Here is a 20,514-nt window from a genome sequence, read left to right as displayed (position 1 = left end):
TAGTGGCTCTATAGCCACCGTGGAAAGTCTTAGGAAAAATTGTTTCTTATTATATGTTTTTCTAACTTTTTTAGCTTTCCCAAGAGTTCATTTTGGGCTTAGAATTCTTTCACATTTTCCTTTGAGACTTAATGAATTTTCATTTTTTTATTGTTGTTCTCTTCTGAGTTTGTATTTTGGTCATCCTTCTTACTGAAATATTTTTCTATTATCAGGCTTTTTCTCTATCTTTTGCTCATTTTGGGGTTATTTTTCACTTGAGTTTTGTTCCTGGAGTAGAAGGAGTACTGTCCCATGCTTGTGCTGTGCCTATGATCAGTTTAACTGCCTCTATCCCAGATACAGCACTCTGTAGAGGCACACTGGCTGACTTTCTATGTGGAAGTTTACAGTTGCTCAGTTCAGCTAGTTGGAGTTGGGTTCTGCCTAGTCTTGCCAAGACTGGTACTTGTTGGGCTGAGTTCTTCCCAGTTCTGCCTGTGCCACCCAGCCTTTGTTCTGGATGAACCATGCAGGGGTACTTTTCTCCTAATGATTTTTTTCTTCAATATAGCCTCGGTTTCTCATCTTACCCTGCTGAAGCTGAAGCAAGTAGGCTATGCTCTTTCTCCTTCCAGTTGTTCTATGTTGCATCTGAGTTGTACTGAGACTTGTCCAGCACTCTCTTCTGGTGCTCCAGGGAGATGAATCCTCCTTATTGTCTCTCCATGTTGTTCTGAGCCAGAGCACTGTTCCACCCCTTCAAAGGAACTCTAGGGGATTGTGGCAAACAGAGGTTAAGTGGTTTGCTCACAATCACACAGCTAGTAAATATCTAAGGTCAGATTTGAACTCGGGTTTCTATGACTTCAGGGCCAGATTTTTATCCACTGAGTCACCTAGGTGCCTTCTAGGCAAAGAAAGGTTAAGTGACTTGCCCAATGTCACATAACTAGTGAGTATCTGAGATCAAATTTGAACTCAAGTCTCCTTGACTCCAGGTCCAGTGCTCTATCTCCTGAGCCACATGGTTGCCTTCACAAAAGTAAAAGTGAGCATGTGATATAATTGGTTTATAAGTTCTATTATTTAAAATCCATTCTCAGTTCTCTTTTTTGGCCTCCATTTCTTTCTCTAGTCTATTATTTATATTCATAATGAAATAATATTATTAAGACATAGATCTGACAATGCCATTTACTCTAAGAAATGTAATTTTAAAATTTTTTTTCTAGGATACACATTCTTCAGGATAAAATTTAGAACCCTTCATACTCCATAGAGTATTTGTTTTTTTTTTTTTTTTTTTTTTTAAATACAATGCTTTTTATTACTAAAGACTAAATTAACTGTTACAGCAGATAAGATATTTATAGAGTTCTTGCAAAAGCATATGGCACAGTTGCAGGTGTTTGTAGATTGCCTTCTAACGGGAAGAAATTCCCTCAACAGAATGCTTCTTGAAGAAGGCCTAGGTAGTGGAAACTCCATATTTGAGATTTCTTTTTTTTTTTTTCTTCTTCTTCTTCTTTTTTTTTTTAATATATTTTATTTGGTCATTTCCAAGCATTATTCGTTAAAGACATAGATCATTTTCTTTTCCTCCCCCCCCCAACCCCCCATAGCCGACGCGTAAGTCCACTGGGCATTAGATGTTTTCTTGATTTGAACCCATTGCTTTGTTGATAGTATTTGCATTAGAGTGTTCATTTAGAGTCTATCCTCTGTCATGTCCCCTCAATCTTTGTATTCAGGCAGTTGCTTTTTCTCGGTGTTTCCACTCCCATAGTTTATCCTTTGCTTATGAATGGTGTTTTTTTCTCCTGGGTCCCTGCAAGTTGTTCAGGGACATTACACCACCACTAATGGAGAAGTCCATTACGTTCGATGATACCACAGTGTGTTTGTCTCTGTGTACAATGTTCTCCTGGTTCTGCTCCTCTCGCTCTGCATCACTTCCTGGAGGTTGTTCCAGTCTCCATGGAACTTCTCCACTTTATTATTCCTTTTAGCGCAATAGTACTCCATCACCAACATATACCACAGTTTGTTCAGCCATTCCCCAATTGATGGGCATCCCCTCATTTTCCAGTTTTGGGCCACCACAAAGAGCGCAGCTATGAATATTTTTGTACAAGTCTTTGTGTCCATTATCTCTTTGGGGTACAGACCCAGCAGTGCTATGGCTGGATCAAAGGGTAGATATTCTTTTGTCGCCCTTTGGGCATAGTTCCAAATTGCCCTCCAGAATGGTTGGATCAGTTCACAGCTCCACCAGCAATGAATTAATGTCCCTACTTTGCCACATCCCCTCCAGCATTCATTACTTTCCTTTGCTGTTATGTTAGCCAATCTGCTAGGTGTGAGGTGATACCTCAGAGTTGTTTTGATTTGCATCTCTCTGATTATAAGAGATGTAGAACACTTCTTCATGTGCTTGTTAATAGTTTTGATTTCTTTATCTGAGAACTGCCTATCCATTTCCCTTGCCCATTTATCAATTGGAGAATGGCTTGATTTTGTGTACAATTGATTTAGCTCTTTATAAATATGAGTAATTAAACCTTTGTCAGAGGTTTCTATGAAGATTTTTTCCCAATTTGTTGTTTCCCTTCTGATTTTAGTTATATTGGTTTTGTTTGTACAAAAGCTTTTTAGTTTGATGTAGTCAAAATTATTTATTTTACATTTTGTGATTCTTTCTATATCTTGCTTGGTTTTAAAGCCTTTCCCCTCCCAAAGGTCTGACATGTATACTATTCTGTGTTTACCCAATTTACTTATGGTTTCCTTCTTTATGTTTAAGTCACTCACCCATTTTGAATTTATCTTGGTGTAGGGTGTGAGGTGTTGATCTATTCCTAGTCTCTCCCACACTGTCTTCCAATTTTCCCAGCAGTTTTTATGAAATAGTGGATTTTTGTCCCAAAAGCTGGGATCTTTGGGTTTATCGTATACTGTCTTGCTGAGGTCGCTTTCCCCCAGTCTATTCCACTGATCTTCCTTTCTATTTCTTAGCCAGTACCAAATTGTTTTGATGACTGCTGCTTTGTAATATAGTTTTAGGTCAGGGACTGCAAGGCCCCCATCATATGTGTTTTTTTTCATTATTTCCCTGGATATCCTTGATCTTTTGTTCTTCCAAATGAACTTTGTTATGGTTTTTTCTAAATCAGTGAAGAAGTATTTTGGTAGTTCAATGGGTATGGCACTAAATAGATAAATAAGTTTGGGTAGGATGGTCATTTTTATTATATTGGCTCGTCCTATCCATGAGCAGTTAATGTTTTTCCATTTGTTCAAGTCTAGTTTTAGTTGTGTGGCGAGTGTTTTGTAGTTGTGTTCATATAGTTCCTGTGTTTGTCTTGGGAGGTAGATTCCTAGGTATTTTATTTTGTCTAAGGTGATTTTGAATGGGATTTCTCTTTCTAGTTCTTGCTGCTGAGCTGTGTTGGAGATATATAGAAAAGCTGATGATTTATGTGGGTTTATTTTGTATCCTGCAACTTTGCTAAAGTTGTTGATTATTTCAATTAGCTTTTTGGTTGAATCTCTAGGATTCTTTAAGTAGACCATCATGTCATCCGCAAAGAGTGATAACTTGGTCTCCTCCTTGCCTATTTTGATGCCTTCAATTCCTTTATCTTCTCTAATTGCTACTGCTAGTGTTTCTAGTACAATGTCAAATAGTAGAGGTGATAATGGGCATCCTTGTTTCACTCCTGATCTTATTGGGAATGCATCTAGTTTATCTCCATAGAGTATTTGTACAAACATGGAAACATTTTAAAACTAAAAGCTTTTCCTACCAATGTGTCTTTTTCCTATTATTACTGCTACTACTACTAGTATTGCTACTGATAGTAATAATAATAATAATAATGATCGATATTTATATTTTGCTATAGAATTAGTGAAGTGTTCCATGTAAGACTCACAACTCTTTGAGGTAGGTGCAGATTTCCCCAATATTATACAGCTAATACCAGATGCATAATTTGAACCGAGGTCTCTAAAATTATAATTCTAACACATTCTCCATTGTACCTTATGCCATTAATGTTGAACTTAAAACCATTTGTCATCATTCTGTCATACCAGAGTCATAGGAAGTTCCAAGAAAATATATTACATTCCTAGCCTCATTGCTCAGTTCTATAGGCAAATTTAAAAAATAAATTTCTATTAGACCTTTGAAGCAGGAAGAGTACAAAATTTTGTATATGGTGATTCTAAATATGGAAAGTTCCTCAAAAGCTATCTAATGCCTCATTTCAAACTTTAAAAAATTGATACCCAGGATAGTTGAGAGATTTGCCCACCTTGACAAAGGCAGTAAACATTAGAACTGCTTAGTGCTCTTTCCACTGTAAGTTTTCTCCAAAGGTCAAAGGGTTAATTAGGAATAAGATATCATTTTAGTAGAGCAATCAACATTAGAGCATTCTAAATTTTTGTTGTTGTTGTGCTTGGGTTTTTACTCATCTTTTTGAAATATGTGAGGATGCAACATGGTATTATGTAAAGGGTTATGGATCTTGATTCAGAGGATCTGAATTCAAATCCCAGCTCTGTCATATACAACTGTATGACCTTAAGCAAGTGACTTAAACTTTTCAGTTCTCAGTTTCCTCATCTGTAAAAAGAGACGGTTGTATAGATGATCATTCAGATCTCTTTCAGCTAGAGCTCTGTGATTACATGTCACCCTCAATCTACTAATGCTTTATTAACTCTCAAAATGATCTTGTCTTAACTGTATAGACTTAAATAGATTTTCAGTTTCCGCAAAGGAAGATTTGTTTTGAAATCTTTGAAAGATTTGCTTTGAAATCTTTGAAAGATTTGAAAGTAAGAATACTTTTGTTCCCGGGATCCAAAATAATAACTGACACATAGTAGGTACATAACAAATTCTAATTATAAATCTTGATTAATTTGATGGATTTTTCAATGTAAAGAAGTCCAGGGCACTGCTCTTTAATTTGGAAAAAAAAAACCTTTCATTCCTCATTTTCAAAAATTGGGGTAGTATTTTTCTATTTGAAGTCTTTTGGCACTTCAGCTCTTTTCTGGATTTTTTCCAGAGGTTTCCATTAGAAGCACAAACTCTTTTCCACTAGTTCATTTAAAATCCTGAGGAATGATTTAGACTTTATGACATAGTATTTGATGATTCTGTAATTATCTGTGATCTTCTTAGATCAGAATTCCAAGATCACAATAATAGGAGCAGCTCATTACTATGTTAGGACTCCCTCACAGCACAGAATTTTGTACATAATAAGTGCCTAAAAATAATTATTTTTAAACCCCCATTTCTTGGATTCACAGAGGAATTTGTGACTCAACAAGGAGAAATGACTTGGTCTCCTTCACAGTTAAGGATACTAGATTATATACCTCATTACACAATTGGCTTTGGAATGCTCATGCACTGATCCATAATCATTTGATGCTAAAGGAATTCTTTTAAGTTTTGCTTATTTGAAAAAATATTTTGATTAATCCATGAGCAGGAAATCACAGATAACTGAAAAAGCTAAAGTCAGTGACAGAGGTCTGAAATGCCCCCAAAACAAACAAACTAACTAACAAACAAAACCCAGCCCCCCAATTAAAATACCTTCATAAATATGTTTTATATAGATGATAAATAATAACCCCCTCAATTCTCTGATGCTCCATTAGCTTTCCCCATTGCCACATCACTAAGCTTTCCAACATATTTGTGCTCAAGGCAAGTATTAGTTGTTTAATGAGAATGGTAAGCTGCAGGCATTTTTCCCAATACATTGGCATTATTAGAAATACATTGTTTGCCAAGCAAGAAGACAAGTGTTACTGTTTACACAAAGGCTTTCTAATATCTTCTGTAGTTTTGGGAAAGCCCAGCACCTGTTACTCCACTAATATTTTGCTTAATTTAGTCACAATGAGAAAGGATTTAAAGAATTAGAAATAATCCTTGCCTGAAATTGAACCCAGACATCTCAGTTAAATTAGTCTGCAAATTAGTTTAATTTTTTTTCAGTAGTTTATCATCTAAAAAGGGAAATGTTCTCAGAGACCATCTATTCCAATGCCTTCCATTATCAGAAGAAACAGAGACCCAAGGAGGTTTGGTGACTTGGTCAAGGTCTTGTAGGTGATAATCATTACAGCCAGGATTTGACCCAGGCTCTCCCCACTCCAGTTAGTGGTCTTTCCAGGATGCAACATTTACCAGTTAATTTTCACCATAATCTAGTTTCCCTTTTGTGCTGCTACTTAGGTATTTGGTTTATTTGGGTTTTGATTTTTGGTCTTCTTCAGATAGGAAAAATGGTTCTTTTATGAACAAAAGAAGGCAGGAAATAGGGTGTCACAGAATGTTGACTTGAAAGACTACTTAGAAATTCATCCCCCTCAATTGATAGATGAAGAAATTGAGGAACAGAGAGCTTGGGACTTGCCCATGGCCACATAGATAGCAAAAGAGAGTAAGAAGGAATAATTAAGCCATGTGGATGCTTTTCTAGCCTTATGGTATAATGCAAATGTCATTTATTAATATCTTACCTTTCAATCATCATCCCCATCTTTAGGTATAAGAAGTAGATAGAAGGAAAGGGACTTACAATACTTTCTCCAGATCACACATTCAATTATTTTTCAAAATAATAAATTTAAGGATGAAAGAACCATTACATTTCACTCATGTCACTGGCAAATTTGGCAAGCAATGTATAATCATAATTTTTATATGGACACTTCAATGCATGATTCTTTCACATCAATAAGGTATTTTGGGGGCAACTAGGTGTCTCAGTGGATAAAGCCAGGCCTGAAGATGTGAGGACTTGGGCTCTATTATGACCTCAGATACTTCTTGACTGTGTGACCCTGGACAAGTTACTTAACCCTCATTACCTAGCTCTTAAAGCTCTTTGCCTTATATTATTGATTCTAAATTGGAAGATAAAGGTTTTAAAACAATTACAACATCATCATCATCAACAACAGCAACAATATACTGTATTGTTGTAATTTATAGATTCCACAGGAGGCACTGGGAGAATATAGGGAGCAAGCATTTAGTAAGTACCTTCTACATACCAGAACACAGTGCTAAGTGCTTCATGAATATAACTTTATTTCATTCTCACAACTATGTGAAGTGGGTGCTATTATAATTCCCACTTTGCAGTTGAGGAAACTAAGGCAGACAGATTAGATGACTTGTTCAGGGTTATATCACTAATAAGTGTCTGAAACTGCATTTGAACTCAGGATTTACTGATTTCAGTCCCAACTCCCTATCCACTGCTCTACAGATGTGTGTGTGTGTGTGTGTGTGTGTGTGTGTGTGTGTGTGTGTGTGTGTGTGTGTTACAAACAAATATCTGGAAACTTCGCCCTTTGTGGTCAGTCAATAAAATTAGGAGTCTGTATCCTGAATAGTGTACCAATTTCTGAGGTACGTATGTTTCCATATCTGTGTGTATGTTGTATAATCAGTGAAATATTATCTACTCGAGGGAAAGGAGTATCTCATTTTTGTCTTTTTATCCCCAGTGTCTAGCACATATTAAGTGCCTAATAAATGTTTGTTGAATTAACAATCAGACTCAATGATCTCTACCCTTTCTTTCAATCCTAAATACAATTAAACTGCACAACCAGCTGCAATAATAATAAGACACACTTATAGTGTGTTATAAAGTTTGCCAACAGAACATTTCCATATGATAACCCTATGCAATAACTAGAACAAATCTCTCTTTTACAGAAGAGGAAACCAAGGTAATGAGATTTATAGCTTGGAAGTATCTGAGGTAGAAATCAAGGCCAGGTCTCTGACCTCAGGTTTAGTGCTCTTTCTACTATGTAAATCTGTCTCTCTCTATATCAGTTTGGTTCTTCTGCCTATGACAGCAACCCATTTTAATCTCTTACACTTGAGAAAGGAGATTTAGGCTACATTGTTTTATTTTCCCTGCCTGCATATTTTTTGAAAACAAGAGTATCTGAGAAGAGGAGGAGAAAGTATTGTTGTTTTCTAAAGCACAGATTTCATAATGGCTACATTTCCCTTGGCTTGAAATAATCTCTCCTTCATGTGATCTCTGGCAACCTTGTATTCCTCTGTGCATTTATCAGGTACTAATTGATATTTCATTTATGTATACCAGTATTTTCTTACTTTTTAGGATCCCTCTTAGCTTTAAGGCAGGGTCTTGGTTTACTTTTACTTTTATACCTTTTATTTTCATTAGTAGCACTTAGTCCAATGAATTAGATAGAGTAGGTGTAAAATAAATGCTAAACATCATTGCTGTTGTTGTCATGTACTACTCTTTGTGACCCCATTTTAGAGTTTTCTTGGCAACGGTACTGTAGTGGTTTGCCATTTTTTTTCTCCAGCTAGTTATACAGATGAGGAAACTGAAGCAAACAGGGTTAAGTAACCTACCCAAAAATCACACAGCTAGTAAGTGGTTAAGGTCCGATTTGAACTCAGATCTTCCTGACTCCAAACCTGATGCTCTATCCATCAAACCACCTCTCTGTCCAGTTTGCTAATATTCCTATTAATGAAAAGTCAGTTAAGTACCCATGAGATGTATAAGCAAAATATTTGGTTTTGGCCTATATATGTCATTTCATTTAACCTTACGAACTTTTTCTAAGAAAATCCTCTTCTTATGGATTGACCTTATATATAGTTTATTGCCTAAGAGAGCTGTCTGAACAACTGAAAGATTAAGTGACTCTTCTATGTTCGCACCTGGTGATCAGATGGAAAGGCACTAGCAGCTGAGAGGATACAGCATTTGTTATGTAGCCACTGTCACTGTCACTGTTTGAAGAAAGCTAAAGATTCTATTAGTAAGTGAAAGTGTGAAAGGAACACATTAAGGGATGTAGAAGAGAAAGCCTAGATACAGACACAAAGAATGGGGATAGAAGTGGCACATATAAGGAATAGCAAACAGGCAAGTTTGGATAGTAAATCTAGAAAAATCTTCTGGAGCCAAGAAGTGTAAGAATTGAAATGCCAACAAAGATATTTCTTATTTGATTCTGTAAGCAACAAGGACCCATTAGAGTTTATTTGAAGGGGGTATAACTTGGTCAGTCCTTTGCTTTCAGAATATCACTTCATCGGTGTGTGTGGAGTGGATTAGAAAAGTTTGAGAACTGAGTCAAGGAGGCCAATTAGGAGGCGATTACAATAATCCAGCCAAGAGTCAATGAGTATCTGAACCAGAGTGGTGAAAGAAGAGAAGCATTTGAGTATGTTGATAGGAAAATCTACAAGACTCTTGGCAACAGATTGGAGGGGGATAAAAAGAAAATAAGAAAAAACCACAAAATACATTATTTGTATTAATGGACTTCCAGAGATGAGCCCTTAGTTAATATAGGTGATGTGCTAGGACTTGGTGTCTGTCTCTGTCTCTGCTCTATCTCTCTCTCTTTCCTTGTCTCTCTGTCTGTTTTTCTCTCCTTACCAAAATTGAATAGTAGAGTCATTTGTTTGTGTTCATTGGCTTACTCTTAATTCAGTATTTGTTGATGTGATTCTGTCTCAAAGGTTCACAGATTTCTAATGTGACCAAAAAGCAGAAGAAAAAAAAGAACCTGCAACATCATTTAATCCTAGATCATCAACTAGTGATTTTCAAGCTACAAGCAGCTTGCCTACTACAAGCAGTTTGCCTCTTCATCAGGATTAAGGATGACTTTACCTGAGTCATCTCATTGATATGGAAGAACTTTTGGTACCTAGAATAATGAATCTCCATATTTGTTGTTTACATAGTGAAATGACATGCTGCTCAGACAGACAGATAGACAGAAAGAGACAGAGGCAGAGAAAGAGACAGAGAGACAATATTTACTGCATGTTTCTTGTAATGGTAAAATGATGCTAATTTCATAATATAAGTGTATTATAAAAACATTCTATAACATAACTTCTAAAATTTGTACTTTAAATATATCTAAAGGACCAGCAACCAAGTAAGTTAATTCTTCAAATAATCTGGTCATCTTGCTATTACTTAGTAGACAAATATAGAGTATTTTCTGAGATATACAGAGGTTAAGTGATTTATCCAAGTTTTAGAAGTGGCATTTCTATTGAGTTTCCTGGGTCCAAGCCCAGAATTCTCTTTCTTATATCATACTTCCTCTATTCTAAAAGCAATTATCTGATAAAGGTACAAATGACTCAAATGTCTATACTCTCTTAAAAGTTTGTTGATCATTGAACTAATTCACTCTATTTTAGAGAGAATTAAACTGAACCTAAGAGATGCTGTCACTACCCCAAGCTTAGCTACTCAAGGATGGAGCTAAAACCCATTTATCAGTGCTTACCTAGGATGACCATCATTCTTAACATTGCCCTTCTACTTCATATTAGAAGCCCTCCCAGACCCAGACCTCCAGATTTTGTGATTATTTCCTACCATGGGGGAATTAATTTACTCAGGTTTGTTACTCTGCCCTCAGTTTGATCTAGCTTGATTAGTGGTTGAGTGAAAGAAAATTCACCCAACCTAGATAACTGCCCCAAGTATGTACTTCACATTCCATTTCTTCATTCATCAGGAAACAAGAGCCTATCTAGCTCAGACATATTGCCATTTATTCCACCACTATATGTACTCACATGCATACACTTTTTCCACATCTTACTCTTGTATTTGATTTGGTAACAGTCATCATATGATGGTTACCATTGCTACTGGAGAGTAAATGACATGCAAATCAACTCTCCATTAGTTATCCTCTCTGCAGTTGCACAAATACTCTCTTTTCTGGACTGGAGCCTTCCAGCATATGTCACTATTCCCAATTAGACTATAAGTTCCTTGAGGACAGTGATTGCTTTATTTTTCTATTTGTATGTACAACGTTCAACACATCGTCAGACAGAAGGAGATTAATAAATTTTTGCTCTGCTTATTCATTCAACCCAAATCTCTTGCTTCTAAGGCCAATGAACACAGCCTTTCTTTACAAAAGAGGTTATCTAGTAAGTTTCATATTATATAATGTTACCTGTGTTACTACTAACATCTTATTTACCTCAGATAGGAAGTCTGGTCCTTAGCTCTTGCTTGAAATTACTTCATATTTAGAGAGTGTAGAGGAACTATCAACTTTTGACTGTTTAAAATATAGCCCATAGAAGGTATTCTAAGATTTTTTAAATGATACACAATAGCTGATTCTCCTAATATATGCATATGTATATATAACATATCTAACTTTATTTTGGATTTTATTATTTAGCATCCTAAATTCTTTTTATCTGAAATGTCAAAGTTCAAAAGCCACTTCTACTTTTTAAATGGCAGACATCTAAAATTCAATTCAAAATTTAATATAGAACAGCAACATGAGGTTATATAGACAAACTATTTAGAAGGCACAGATGTGTGGTTCAAATACACTTCTTAAACTTTACAGCATTAAGACCAAAGACATGTCACTGAACCTTAACAGATGAGTTTATTTGTATAATGAAGATAATGAAATTCTTTGGGTCCCCACCACAAAGGATTGTTATGTGATTCAAGTGGCCTGTGTATCGGCAATATTTTGCATGTAGTAGGCAATTAATAATTGCTTGTTTAATTCAATTTAATGTAGTCGGCTCATTTCTAGATCACTAAAGATCACATGTAACAACACTGTATATTTCTATGTACTGGGGATAAGATGACATCATCCTTTTTGCAAGATCCTTGAGCAGGATGCTGGAGGAATGGAACATGTGAGAATGTTGTTGGTCTACTATGTGGTTAGCAGGAACCTTTTATTTGCCTTCATTGTCAGAAAGATCAGTCTTTAAAATGGCCTGACTCGGCAATTCATATGGCTTTCTCCTTGCATTCAAACCAGAAATTAAAGCACCCCTTCACTCATTTCGAGTGACAGCATGCAGCAAAGGGAGAAGAGGCTTTTACCTTCCTCCTCTTTGTGGTCCTGAGAAATGGGGATGGAGTTTTGGAGTTCAAGTCATTGGAATCTGGCAATCCAGATGCTTAAGTAGAGATATATAGTTTATACAATTTCAAGACTGAGAAACAAAAATTCAGGAATGCTAGACAAACTGGACTTTGGACTTGGAGTTGATTGAGACTAGCATTATGTAGCAATAGAGCTAACATAGGAACCTGATTCCCTGCTTTGCTCCACAGTAACTGAGGTAGTTTAAGGTGTGTTGTGTGTGGGGTGGGGAATTATGTCCCTAGATATCAAGTGGAAATGCTTCCGTGTTTCTTCTTGTTAGAGAATCCTGGGGTGAAGGAGAATAAAGACAACAGACCTGGCCCTTAAAGAATGGAGCCAGGGTCAATCATGTTTTATATATAAAGTACCTGAAATTATTAAACAACTGTATAAATATAAATTATTAGGTCATAGATAGAAAATATATGAGGCAATGAATGGATTTATTTCTACATGCCCCTGCCATACAACCATAGTTTTAACATTGTGAGAGTAGAGGAGACTTTTTCACTTCATTGTTCGGACTATTTCTTTTTAGAATAGAAATATATAACAAAAGGAGTAAATAGATTTAGCCCTTTCTATGTCCTGAAGAAGGGATGGTTTGTAACCTAACATAATATTATATGCTAATGGCTAATAGTTGTACCAGATCTTAAATGTAACAGAGCCTACAGCAATTAACAAATTATTTCCATTTTTCTCTTTCCTCCTACCTCTATTAAAAGTGTCTTTCTTCAACCCAACCCCCACCTTAGTCATCTTTTTTAAACAGTTTCAGAGATTTCAGCTGCACATTTTTACTTTACAGATCAGGTTAGGTAACTTTCTTCTCCCCATCTGTGTCCTTCCCTTACTCTGAACTAAAAGAAAAGGCTTAGGAAAAAATTAGTACTTTATTTTATTCATAAAGCTCGCCCTTCTGTTGAAAGCATACTTCAAAATCATGCTTCCTGTAACTTGTTCAGGAAAAATTTCACATGTCTTTTTGCCCTAATTATCTCTAACAGTCAAGACACTTACTTGCTTCCACCTCTACTTTCTGGATGAGCCAATTGTTGTCCCTAAATCAATGAACCAGCTTGTCCCAGGGAATAACCTGCTACTTAGTACTGCAGCATATGTGATTATGTGGTACCCTGAAGCAAGAAAAGATCTCTCCAATGTTTTCAAAGATTGAATGCAGTTTCCAAAGGTATCTAACTATCAGGGAGTTGTTTGTGCCCTGAGGAAACTTAACTCACTATGCTGTGTTTATTTATTTTCTTGGGATGTTTTTCACTCCTTCAATATAACAGAGTTAATTCAATATTACACACTGATTCCTCATTAGAGAGATTTGTGCAGTTCACTGTAGCAATTTGAGTCATGTTTATCATAAGGCACCAATGTATTAATGTGAAAGGTAGGAAATCTTTAGTTTTAGACTTCATTCAGATCCAAGATCCCCCTCTTTTGGGCATAGCCTAATCATCCATGTGAGTCTAATGAATGCATTATTCTGGAAAAGAGTTATACTAGTGCACTGGTAAAGGAAAACTGCTTATTTTATGCCATTATTGGAAAAGTAGATGAATGAATGATTTATGCATAGGATAGTAGATTTACTCTTCTTTATTCACTCTTATTCTCCTTGATTTTATATTAAACCAATTCTCCCATGATTAAGTAAAAAAGAAAATAAAATCTTTATCCCTTGATGTATTGGTTCTGTTTTACCTTTAGAACTTGTTTTTTTTTTTTTTTGAGTCCAGTTTCATTATCTGCAAAAAACAAACAAGCAAATAAAAAACTCAATGTGGAAATGGGACCAGAAGATATATAAGGCATCTTTAGGATCAAAGAATTTATGACTCCAAATTAAATTCAATAGTATTTATTCAGCACCTGCTGTATACAAGGCAACACACACAAAAAAGGAGTTAATATTCTTACAGCAGTCATTTTAGATTAATTCAGTTAAGTGAAAAACAAATCATTTTAGAAAAAAAATCTAACAAAAAGGGAGAACCAAGAGAAGAGCTTGTATAAAAATTAACATCTGGAGTATGTTTTAGAAGGAGGAAGAGATTCTAAGAGGCAGAAACCTCAATTTTTTCCTATGTAAAGTAAAAGTTCTTGTGAGCCTCAAATAAGATAATCAATCTAAGTATTTTTTAAAGTGTAAAGCACTTTGTGTCACCAATGCTATTATTATTATATGTCAACTTAAAGAGAAATTCTTTTGAGGAAAATGTAGAATTCAAAGAGAAAGAATTAAATGATGCCAATTTTCCAAATATACCTTAAAAATGAGTAATCCTAATAACCCTTAAATTCCTCTGATATTTGCTTTAATCCTCAGAAATAGACACATTTTAATTTTTTCCTGGGACAATGACTACTGCACAGACAAAGTCAGAATTGGGCAGAGAGGAGTGTTTGGTAAGGCTCAACAGATGGCAAAACTGGAGGTTCCCATTTAGTAATGACTAGTATCTGTGATCTGGTACCACCAATAAAAGAAACAACCCCAGGAGAATTGCTACTGACATCTTACATTCGCTGCCAAACAATATGGATACTGGTTCTGAGACATCCTACGATATATTCAATCATTAGTACATCTGGTGATCTGTGTTTAGAAAAAAATGTTTTGTCAACAGAGGGCAGTATCCAAGATGAAGCAGGGTTTGTATGAATGAAAACAAAATGTGGCCCTAGAAGCTTTTTGGTCAGTAGTATAGGGTTCCTTACCACAGTCTACTAGACAGCCAAAATGGGATTCATCAGTTATACACATACACATATATCCATAGGTATATATATCAAACACACACATATCTTATTTTTAAAAACAGATAATTCAGGCCTTAGAGCAAAACTTCAGTTAATCAAGAAATCAATTGACAAAATATCAATGAGAACTTAGGAAAATGAATGACTCTCACTAGATATACAATATTATAAAACCCATTGCCTAGTGTTTTTTTTTGTTCATTTTTTTTTTGGAGTTGGTGAGTGAATGAATGAATAACCACCACATCAATGAAACATTTATTAAACCTTTACTATATGCTAAGCTCTAGGATATGAAAAGAAACATGAAAGTCCTGATTTCAAGAAACTTGCATTCTGATAGGATGAGGCAATATCAAGAGATTAGTGATTAGGGAGGGGTGTTTTAGTTTTAAAAATTGCTAGGTAATCAGGGAAGCCAATGTAAGAAATGGTATATTAATGCACACTTCATGTAATAAAAGGCAGAATTAATTTGATTATTATCATCCCAGAATTGGAAAGGAGTTGAGATTGTACAAAAATAAAAAATGAAAAACATGTTTAGAAGATGGCCAGAGACTACAGCAAAGCACAATTGAAGACCACCTGAAATGATGGACCTATGAGGGGTTTACCAATAAAATCACCAAGACCCCAGAACCTAAGTTCTGGACTTTCATGTATTATGTCTTCAGGGCATGGTTTCTGGTTCTGAAGGCAAGGCATCTAGTGACAATATGTGAAAAATGGAAATGAGGGTTCAAAGAAAGAACATTAATATGTAAAACTAGACACACCTATGAAATGGAATGTGGAAGGAAATATTCTGATATATAAGCTAGAATCTCATAAATTGTGGAGAGCCAGACACCGTGTATATAAAGACATAGTGGATGAGGCCATTTATAAAACAATATTAATAATTTGATTCTTCATAGTTTTGTGTAATTCAGAAACAACTTTATTAAATAAAATGCTGGAATGTGAGTTTTCACATTTTTACTAAAGTACTTTTTAAAAAATAATCTCTATATGATCAAGCAAAGCCAAATATTACTATATACTCTCAAGCTATGGTTTTTATTATCACTTCACCCATTCTTAATAAAGGTCCTGGATTATCTATACTTAAAGCTTCTTCTTTCTCATTTTCCATCCATTCTCAATCCATTCTCTACCACTCAACTGAAAATGCTTTTTGAAGAGTTACCAATAATGCCTTTCATCCTATTTAACTTCTCTAAGCTTTGGCCAAGTGTTTTTTTTTTGTTTTTGTTTTTTGTTTTTGTTTTTTACTTCTACATATACATTCTATTTGGTTACCAGGATACTCATCCCCTGGTTTTCTTCTTACATATCTAATTACTCTTTCACATTCTTCTATGGAATAGGATTTTTTTCTCTGGTCCCTTAAACATTCCCCTCAAAACACTATTTGAGAGCCTCTTCTGTAAAATAATTATTATTTGCAATTTTCTATTAATTATGATTACTAATAACGAGCTTTTTTAAGGCACATGATCCAGCCATAGCACTGCTGGGTTTGTACCCCAAAGAGATAATAAGGAAAAAGACTTGTACAAGAATATTCATAGCCGTACTCTTTGTGATGGCAAAAAATTGGAAAATGAGGGGATGCCCTTCAATTGGGGAATGGCTGAACAAATTGTAGTATATGTTGGTAATGGAATACTATTGTGCTGAAAGGAATAACAAACTGGAGGAATTTCATATGAACTGGAATGACCTCCAGGAATTGATACAGAGTGAGAAGAGCAGAACCAGGAGAACATTATACACAGAGACTGATACACTGTGGTACAATTGAATGTAATGGACTTCTCCATTAGTGGCAATGCAGTAATCCTGAACAACCTGGAAGGATCTATGAGAAAGAACACTATCCACATTCAGAGGAAAAACTGTGGGAGTGGAAACACAGAAGAAATATAACTGCTTGATTACATGGGTCAAAGGGGATATGATTGGGGATATAGACTCTAAATGAACATCCTAGTACAAACATCAACAACATGGAAATAGGTTCTGATCAAGGACACATGTAATATCCAGGGGAATTGTGAGTTGGCTATAGGAAAGGGGAAAGGGGGGAGAAGGAGGGAAAGAATATGATTCTTGTAACCAAGGAATAATGTTCTAAATTGACCAAATAATATTTTTTTAAAAATTTAAAAAAATAAGGTTTGATTACTGGGTAGGAGAAGGAGTGAATATCTGAAAATCAAAGTGATATAAAATCAGGGAATATCAAAACAGTTTGATAAAAAGATAGTCAAGAAAATGTGACCCACTCAGTTTCACTCATGACTTGGAATTTTTCTGGACTATCTGGTATTGTAAGATTTAAATTAATTTCCAATAATTCCAAGTATTGTATGTATAATTTTTATTAATAATCACTTGAAGTAGAAGGAATAAAAACCTAATTATGTAACAAAAAATAAGACCACATGAATAAATTCTCCTGCCTGGCCCAAAGCCAGATTCCATAGCCACCAATCACAGGAAGAGTGAGAGAGGTGGGGATACACAAATTTTATAACCTCCCTACAATAGCACATAACATGAGATGGATCATGGAATGCTGTACTAGTTTAAATCTTACAGTATTAAAGTTCTTTCTGGTTCCAATGTCACATGCATAGTTTATATTTTTCTTCCCTAATATATTAGTAACATTGAATATTTACCAATAATTTTAGTTTATAGTTTATTTTACAAAAACAAAATTGGAAACTATTTTAAAACTGTTAGATATAGATATAGATATATTAAAGTGTTTATATTTTTGTTGTATGCTAGCCAATAATAAATAAAATTTTAATTGCCTTTGTTATCTAGAAATCGTTCCATCAGGTGGGCCAGTTTTGAAACAATATACCCTATATGAATGATTCTTACTTTTTCATTGTGTTGTTTTAGTACAAACTGGTGATTTATTTATAGTTTCCCTGCAACTGGGTATTCTAATATAGAGCTTTTAAAATTCATGAGTTAATGAGGATGATTATTATTAATTTCCTGTGCTACCTAATATGGATATAAGGTGACTTGAATGATTTATAACAATGACACTTTGAATGATTTCTGTTATTGTTTTTTTCTTTCATAAATCCCCCTTACCTTTTATTTCTCATCTCAATTTTTTTTTTGCCTCTAGGAAAATGGGAGCCATTAGGCAAATGTGACCTGTGTTTTCAAGATACCAGCTAATAATACTGCAAGGGAAGCAAAAACAATATGGATGGCTTAATTGAACAGAATAGTGTACTAATGCACAGTAAAATTAGTGAAGCTGGAAAAAGGAATGGCTTAATTAACACCAGAAACTTAATGGCAGAGAACAGAGATGGCCTGGTATCTGTTTATCCAACACCCCAGTATCAGACTCACATAGTGGGGAATATCTCATCTCAGAGCTGCCTAGAAAACAGCAGAAATGACCCAGTGCAGCAGTTACTGGATCCCAATACACTTCAACAGACTGTGGAGTCTCATTATCGTCCCAATATTATTCTGTATTCGGAGAATGTACTACGCTCCTGGGGGGAGAGTGGGAGCTCAGACTGCTGTGAGACCACCTTTATCGAGGACCGCTCACCTACCAAAGATAGTCTGGAGTATCCTGATGGGAAATTCATTGATCTTTCTTCAGATGACATCAAAATTCATACCCTGTCCTATGATGTGGAAGAAGAAGAGGAGTTCCAGGAGCTAGAGGTCAGATGATTCAATCTTGTTAATGCACCTTTGGGGAGATTAGACATTAACATATTTATGCAACTATATTCTTAGTAAAAATTGATAATGAACATTGGTAATAATGAAATGGAATCAGAAGTGATTTCTTTTCTCTTGGTCATATCTTTTTGAAGAGAATCCCATTGAATACCAATAGTCTTTGAAGTACCTAGAAGCATATCTGGATGAGCATTGGTCTTAAAATATCTCTGGGAAGACTACCACATCTTTATTATCTATAGAGATTATAGTATGGCATAGTGGCTTAATTACTTCATTTATAGTTAGTAAGACCTGGATTTGAATTCTATCTCAGAAATTTATTAACTGTGTGAACCTGACCACATCATTTAAAGTTTCTTTATCTATACAATGGGGATGATAAAAGAACCCATATCTAAGAGATATAGTGAGAATTAGATGATAAAATATATTTCAAGCACTTCAAAAACATTAAATGCACTATATGTGTTCATTTTCATGATTATTATAATTTTTAATAATTAAAGACTAATAGGTCTATTTATTGAGAAAACAGCAAATTTTGAAGTTGCTATTTCCATTGAAGAAAAGAAATGTTAGTTACAGTAGTGATCAAAATTTGATATTCTTTGAGTATCAAAATTCAATTCAGCTCAACACACACCATATATGTATACATATATATATATATATATATGCTTACCTGTGCATATATAGAACTAGAGATAGATTATATATGTAGAAGGCATCCTTGTAACCACTGGGTTTTAGCAAAAAGACATCTGTAGCATTGCATGTATATATGTCATGTACAGATATGATAAGATACGACTTAAAACCTAGTCCCTTACTACAAGGAATTCCAAGACTAATTAGATGACTTCAATCAGCAACATTTATTAAACGTCTGTTGTACATGGGGCACTTTGCTTTGCACTGGGGAAAATGCAAAGACATTTTCCTTGGCCTCATATTGCTTACATTCTTTTAGAAGTATATGATACATATATAGGTTGTAGTAATGCACTGATATGCGAACAGTGCTATTAAAGGTATTAGAATAAAGAAGGTCATGATTAATTGTCAGTTTCAGGAAAGAACTTAAAGAAGGAATGAAATTTTAGTTGGAATTTAAAGGAAGGATAATAATTTAAGTGAAAAACATGGGAAAACAATGACATTCCAAGTTTAGGGAACATTGAGAACAGAGTCTCCAAAGATGGAATACATAGCATGTGTGTGGTGAACAGAAAATATTGTATCTTGGTTTGAATGCAAAGTAAATAATATGAGTATATAATATATAATATGAGGCAAGAATTAAAGCTATAAAAGCAAAGACCAAATTGTGGATGGTCTTGAAAACTCATCAAAAGGAAAAAATACACAGAGGTCATTTCTTGTATGATTTGAGGTAGATGGCCCCTAAGGCTTTTCCAACTATTAAATTCTTTAACTGTGTTGATTTTATTCTTTCTTCTCAAATCCAACCTTATTCCTAAGTTCCTTTTTATTTCTGCTAAAGATCTCACTTTCTGTCCTGTCTCTCAGGTTTGTAATGTGAGTCAAACGTGATTCCTCATGCTCTATCACCCCTCATAGCAAGTCAGTTGCTAAGTCCATTCTATCTTAACAATATCTCTAACAGTTCCCCTTTCTCCATCCATAGTATTCATCCTCACCATTCTTGCCTAAATTATTGCTACAGCCTCCTAATAGTTTTCCCTGCCTCCAGTCTATCCCCTGTCCAATCCGTAATCCACACAGCTAAAAAATCAATTTTCCTAAAATACAGAACTACTCATGTGACTCTGGCTCAATAAGTTCCATTTTGTTCTTTTTTCCTCTAGGAGAAAAAGCCTACTCTTTTGTTTGATTTTGAAAACCCTTCACAGTCTGATTTTACTCTACCTTGTTGAGTATTTTGTATATTGCTCTCTTTCATGCATGGAGAGTTCGAGAAAAAACTAGATTACTTGCTGTTTCTAGTACAAGGCATGTCAGTGTATATTTGAACAA

The 20,514-nt window shown here is 35.0% G+C and overlaps 1 protein-coding gene across 4 annotated transcripts in view; it reads left to right on the top strand.

Moving 5' to 3' along the window:
• SYNDIG1 (synapse differentiation inducing 1) overlaps nt 1-20,514 on the top strand; it is a 290,195-nt gene that overhangs the window by 83,695 nt on the left and 185,986 nt on the right. For all 4 annotated transcript variants that reach the window (XM_056813807.1, XM_056813809.1, XM_016426598.2 and 1 more), the window contains one exon: nt 17,933-18,492. In XM_056813807.1, coding sequence (XP_056669785.1) covers nt 18,013-18,492 — 480 coding nt within the window. In that variant the 5' untranslated portion in view covers nt 17,933-18,012. The remainder of the gene's footprint in view (nt 1-17,932; nt 18,493-20,514) is intronic.

The sequence above is a fragment of the Monodelphis domestica genome, chromosome 1, assembly GCF_027887165.1.
Source record: "Monodelphis domestica isolate mMonDom1 chromosome 1, mMonDom1.pri, whole genome shotgun sequence".
Taxonomy (NCBI): domain Eukaryota; kingdom Metazoa; phylum Chordata; class Mammalia; order Didelphimorphia; family Didelphidae; genus Monodelphis; species Monodelphis domestica.
This window is presented reverse-complemented; position numbering and strand designations above follow the sequence as displayed.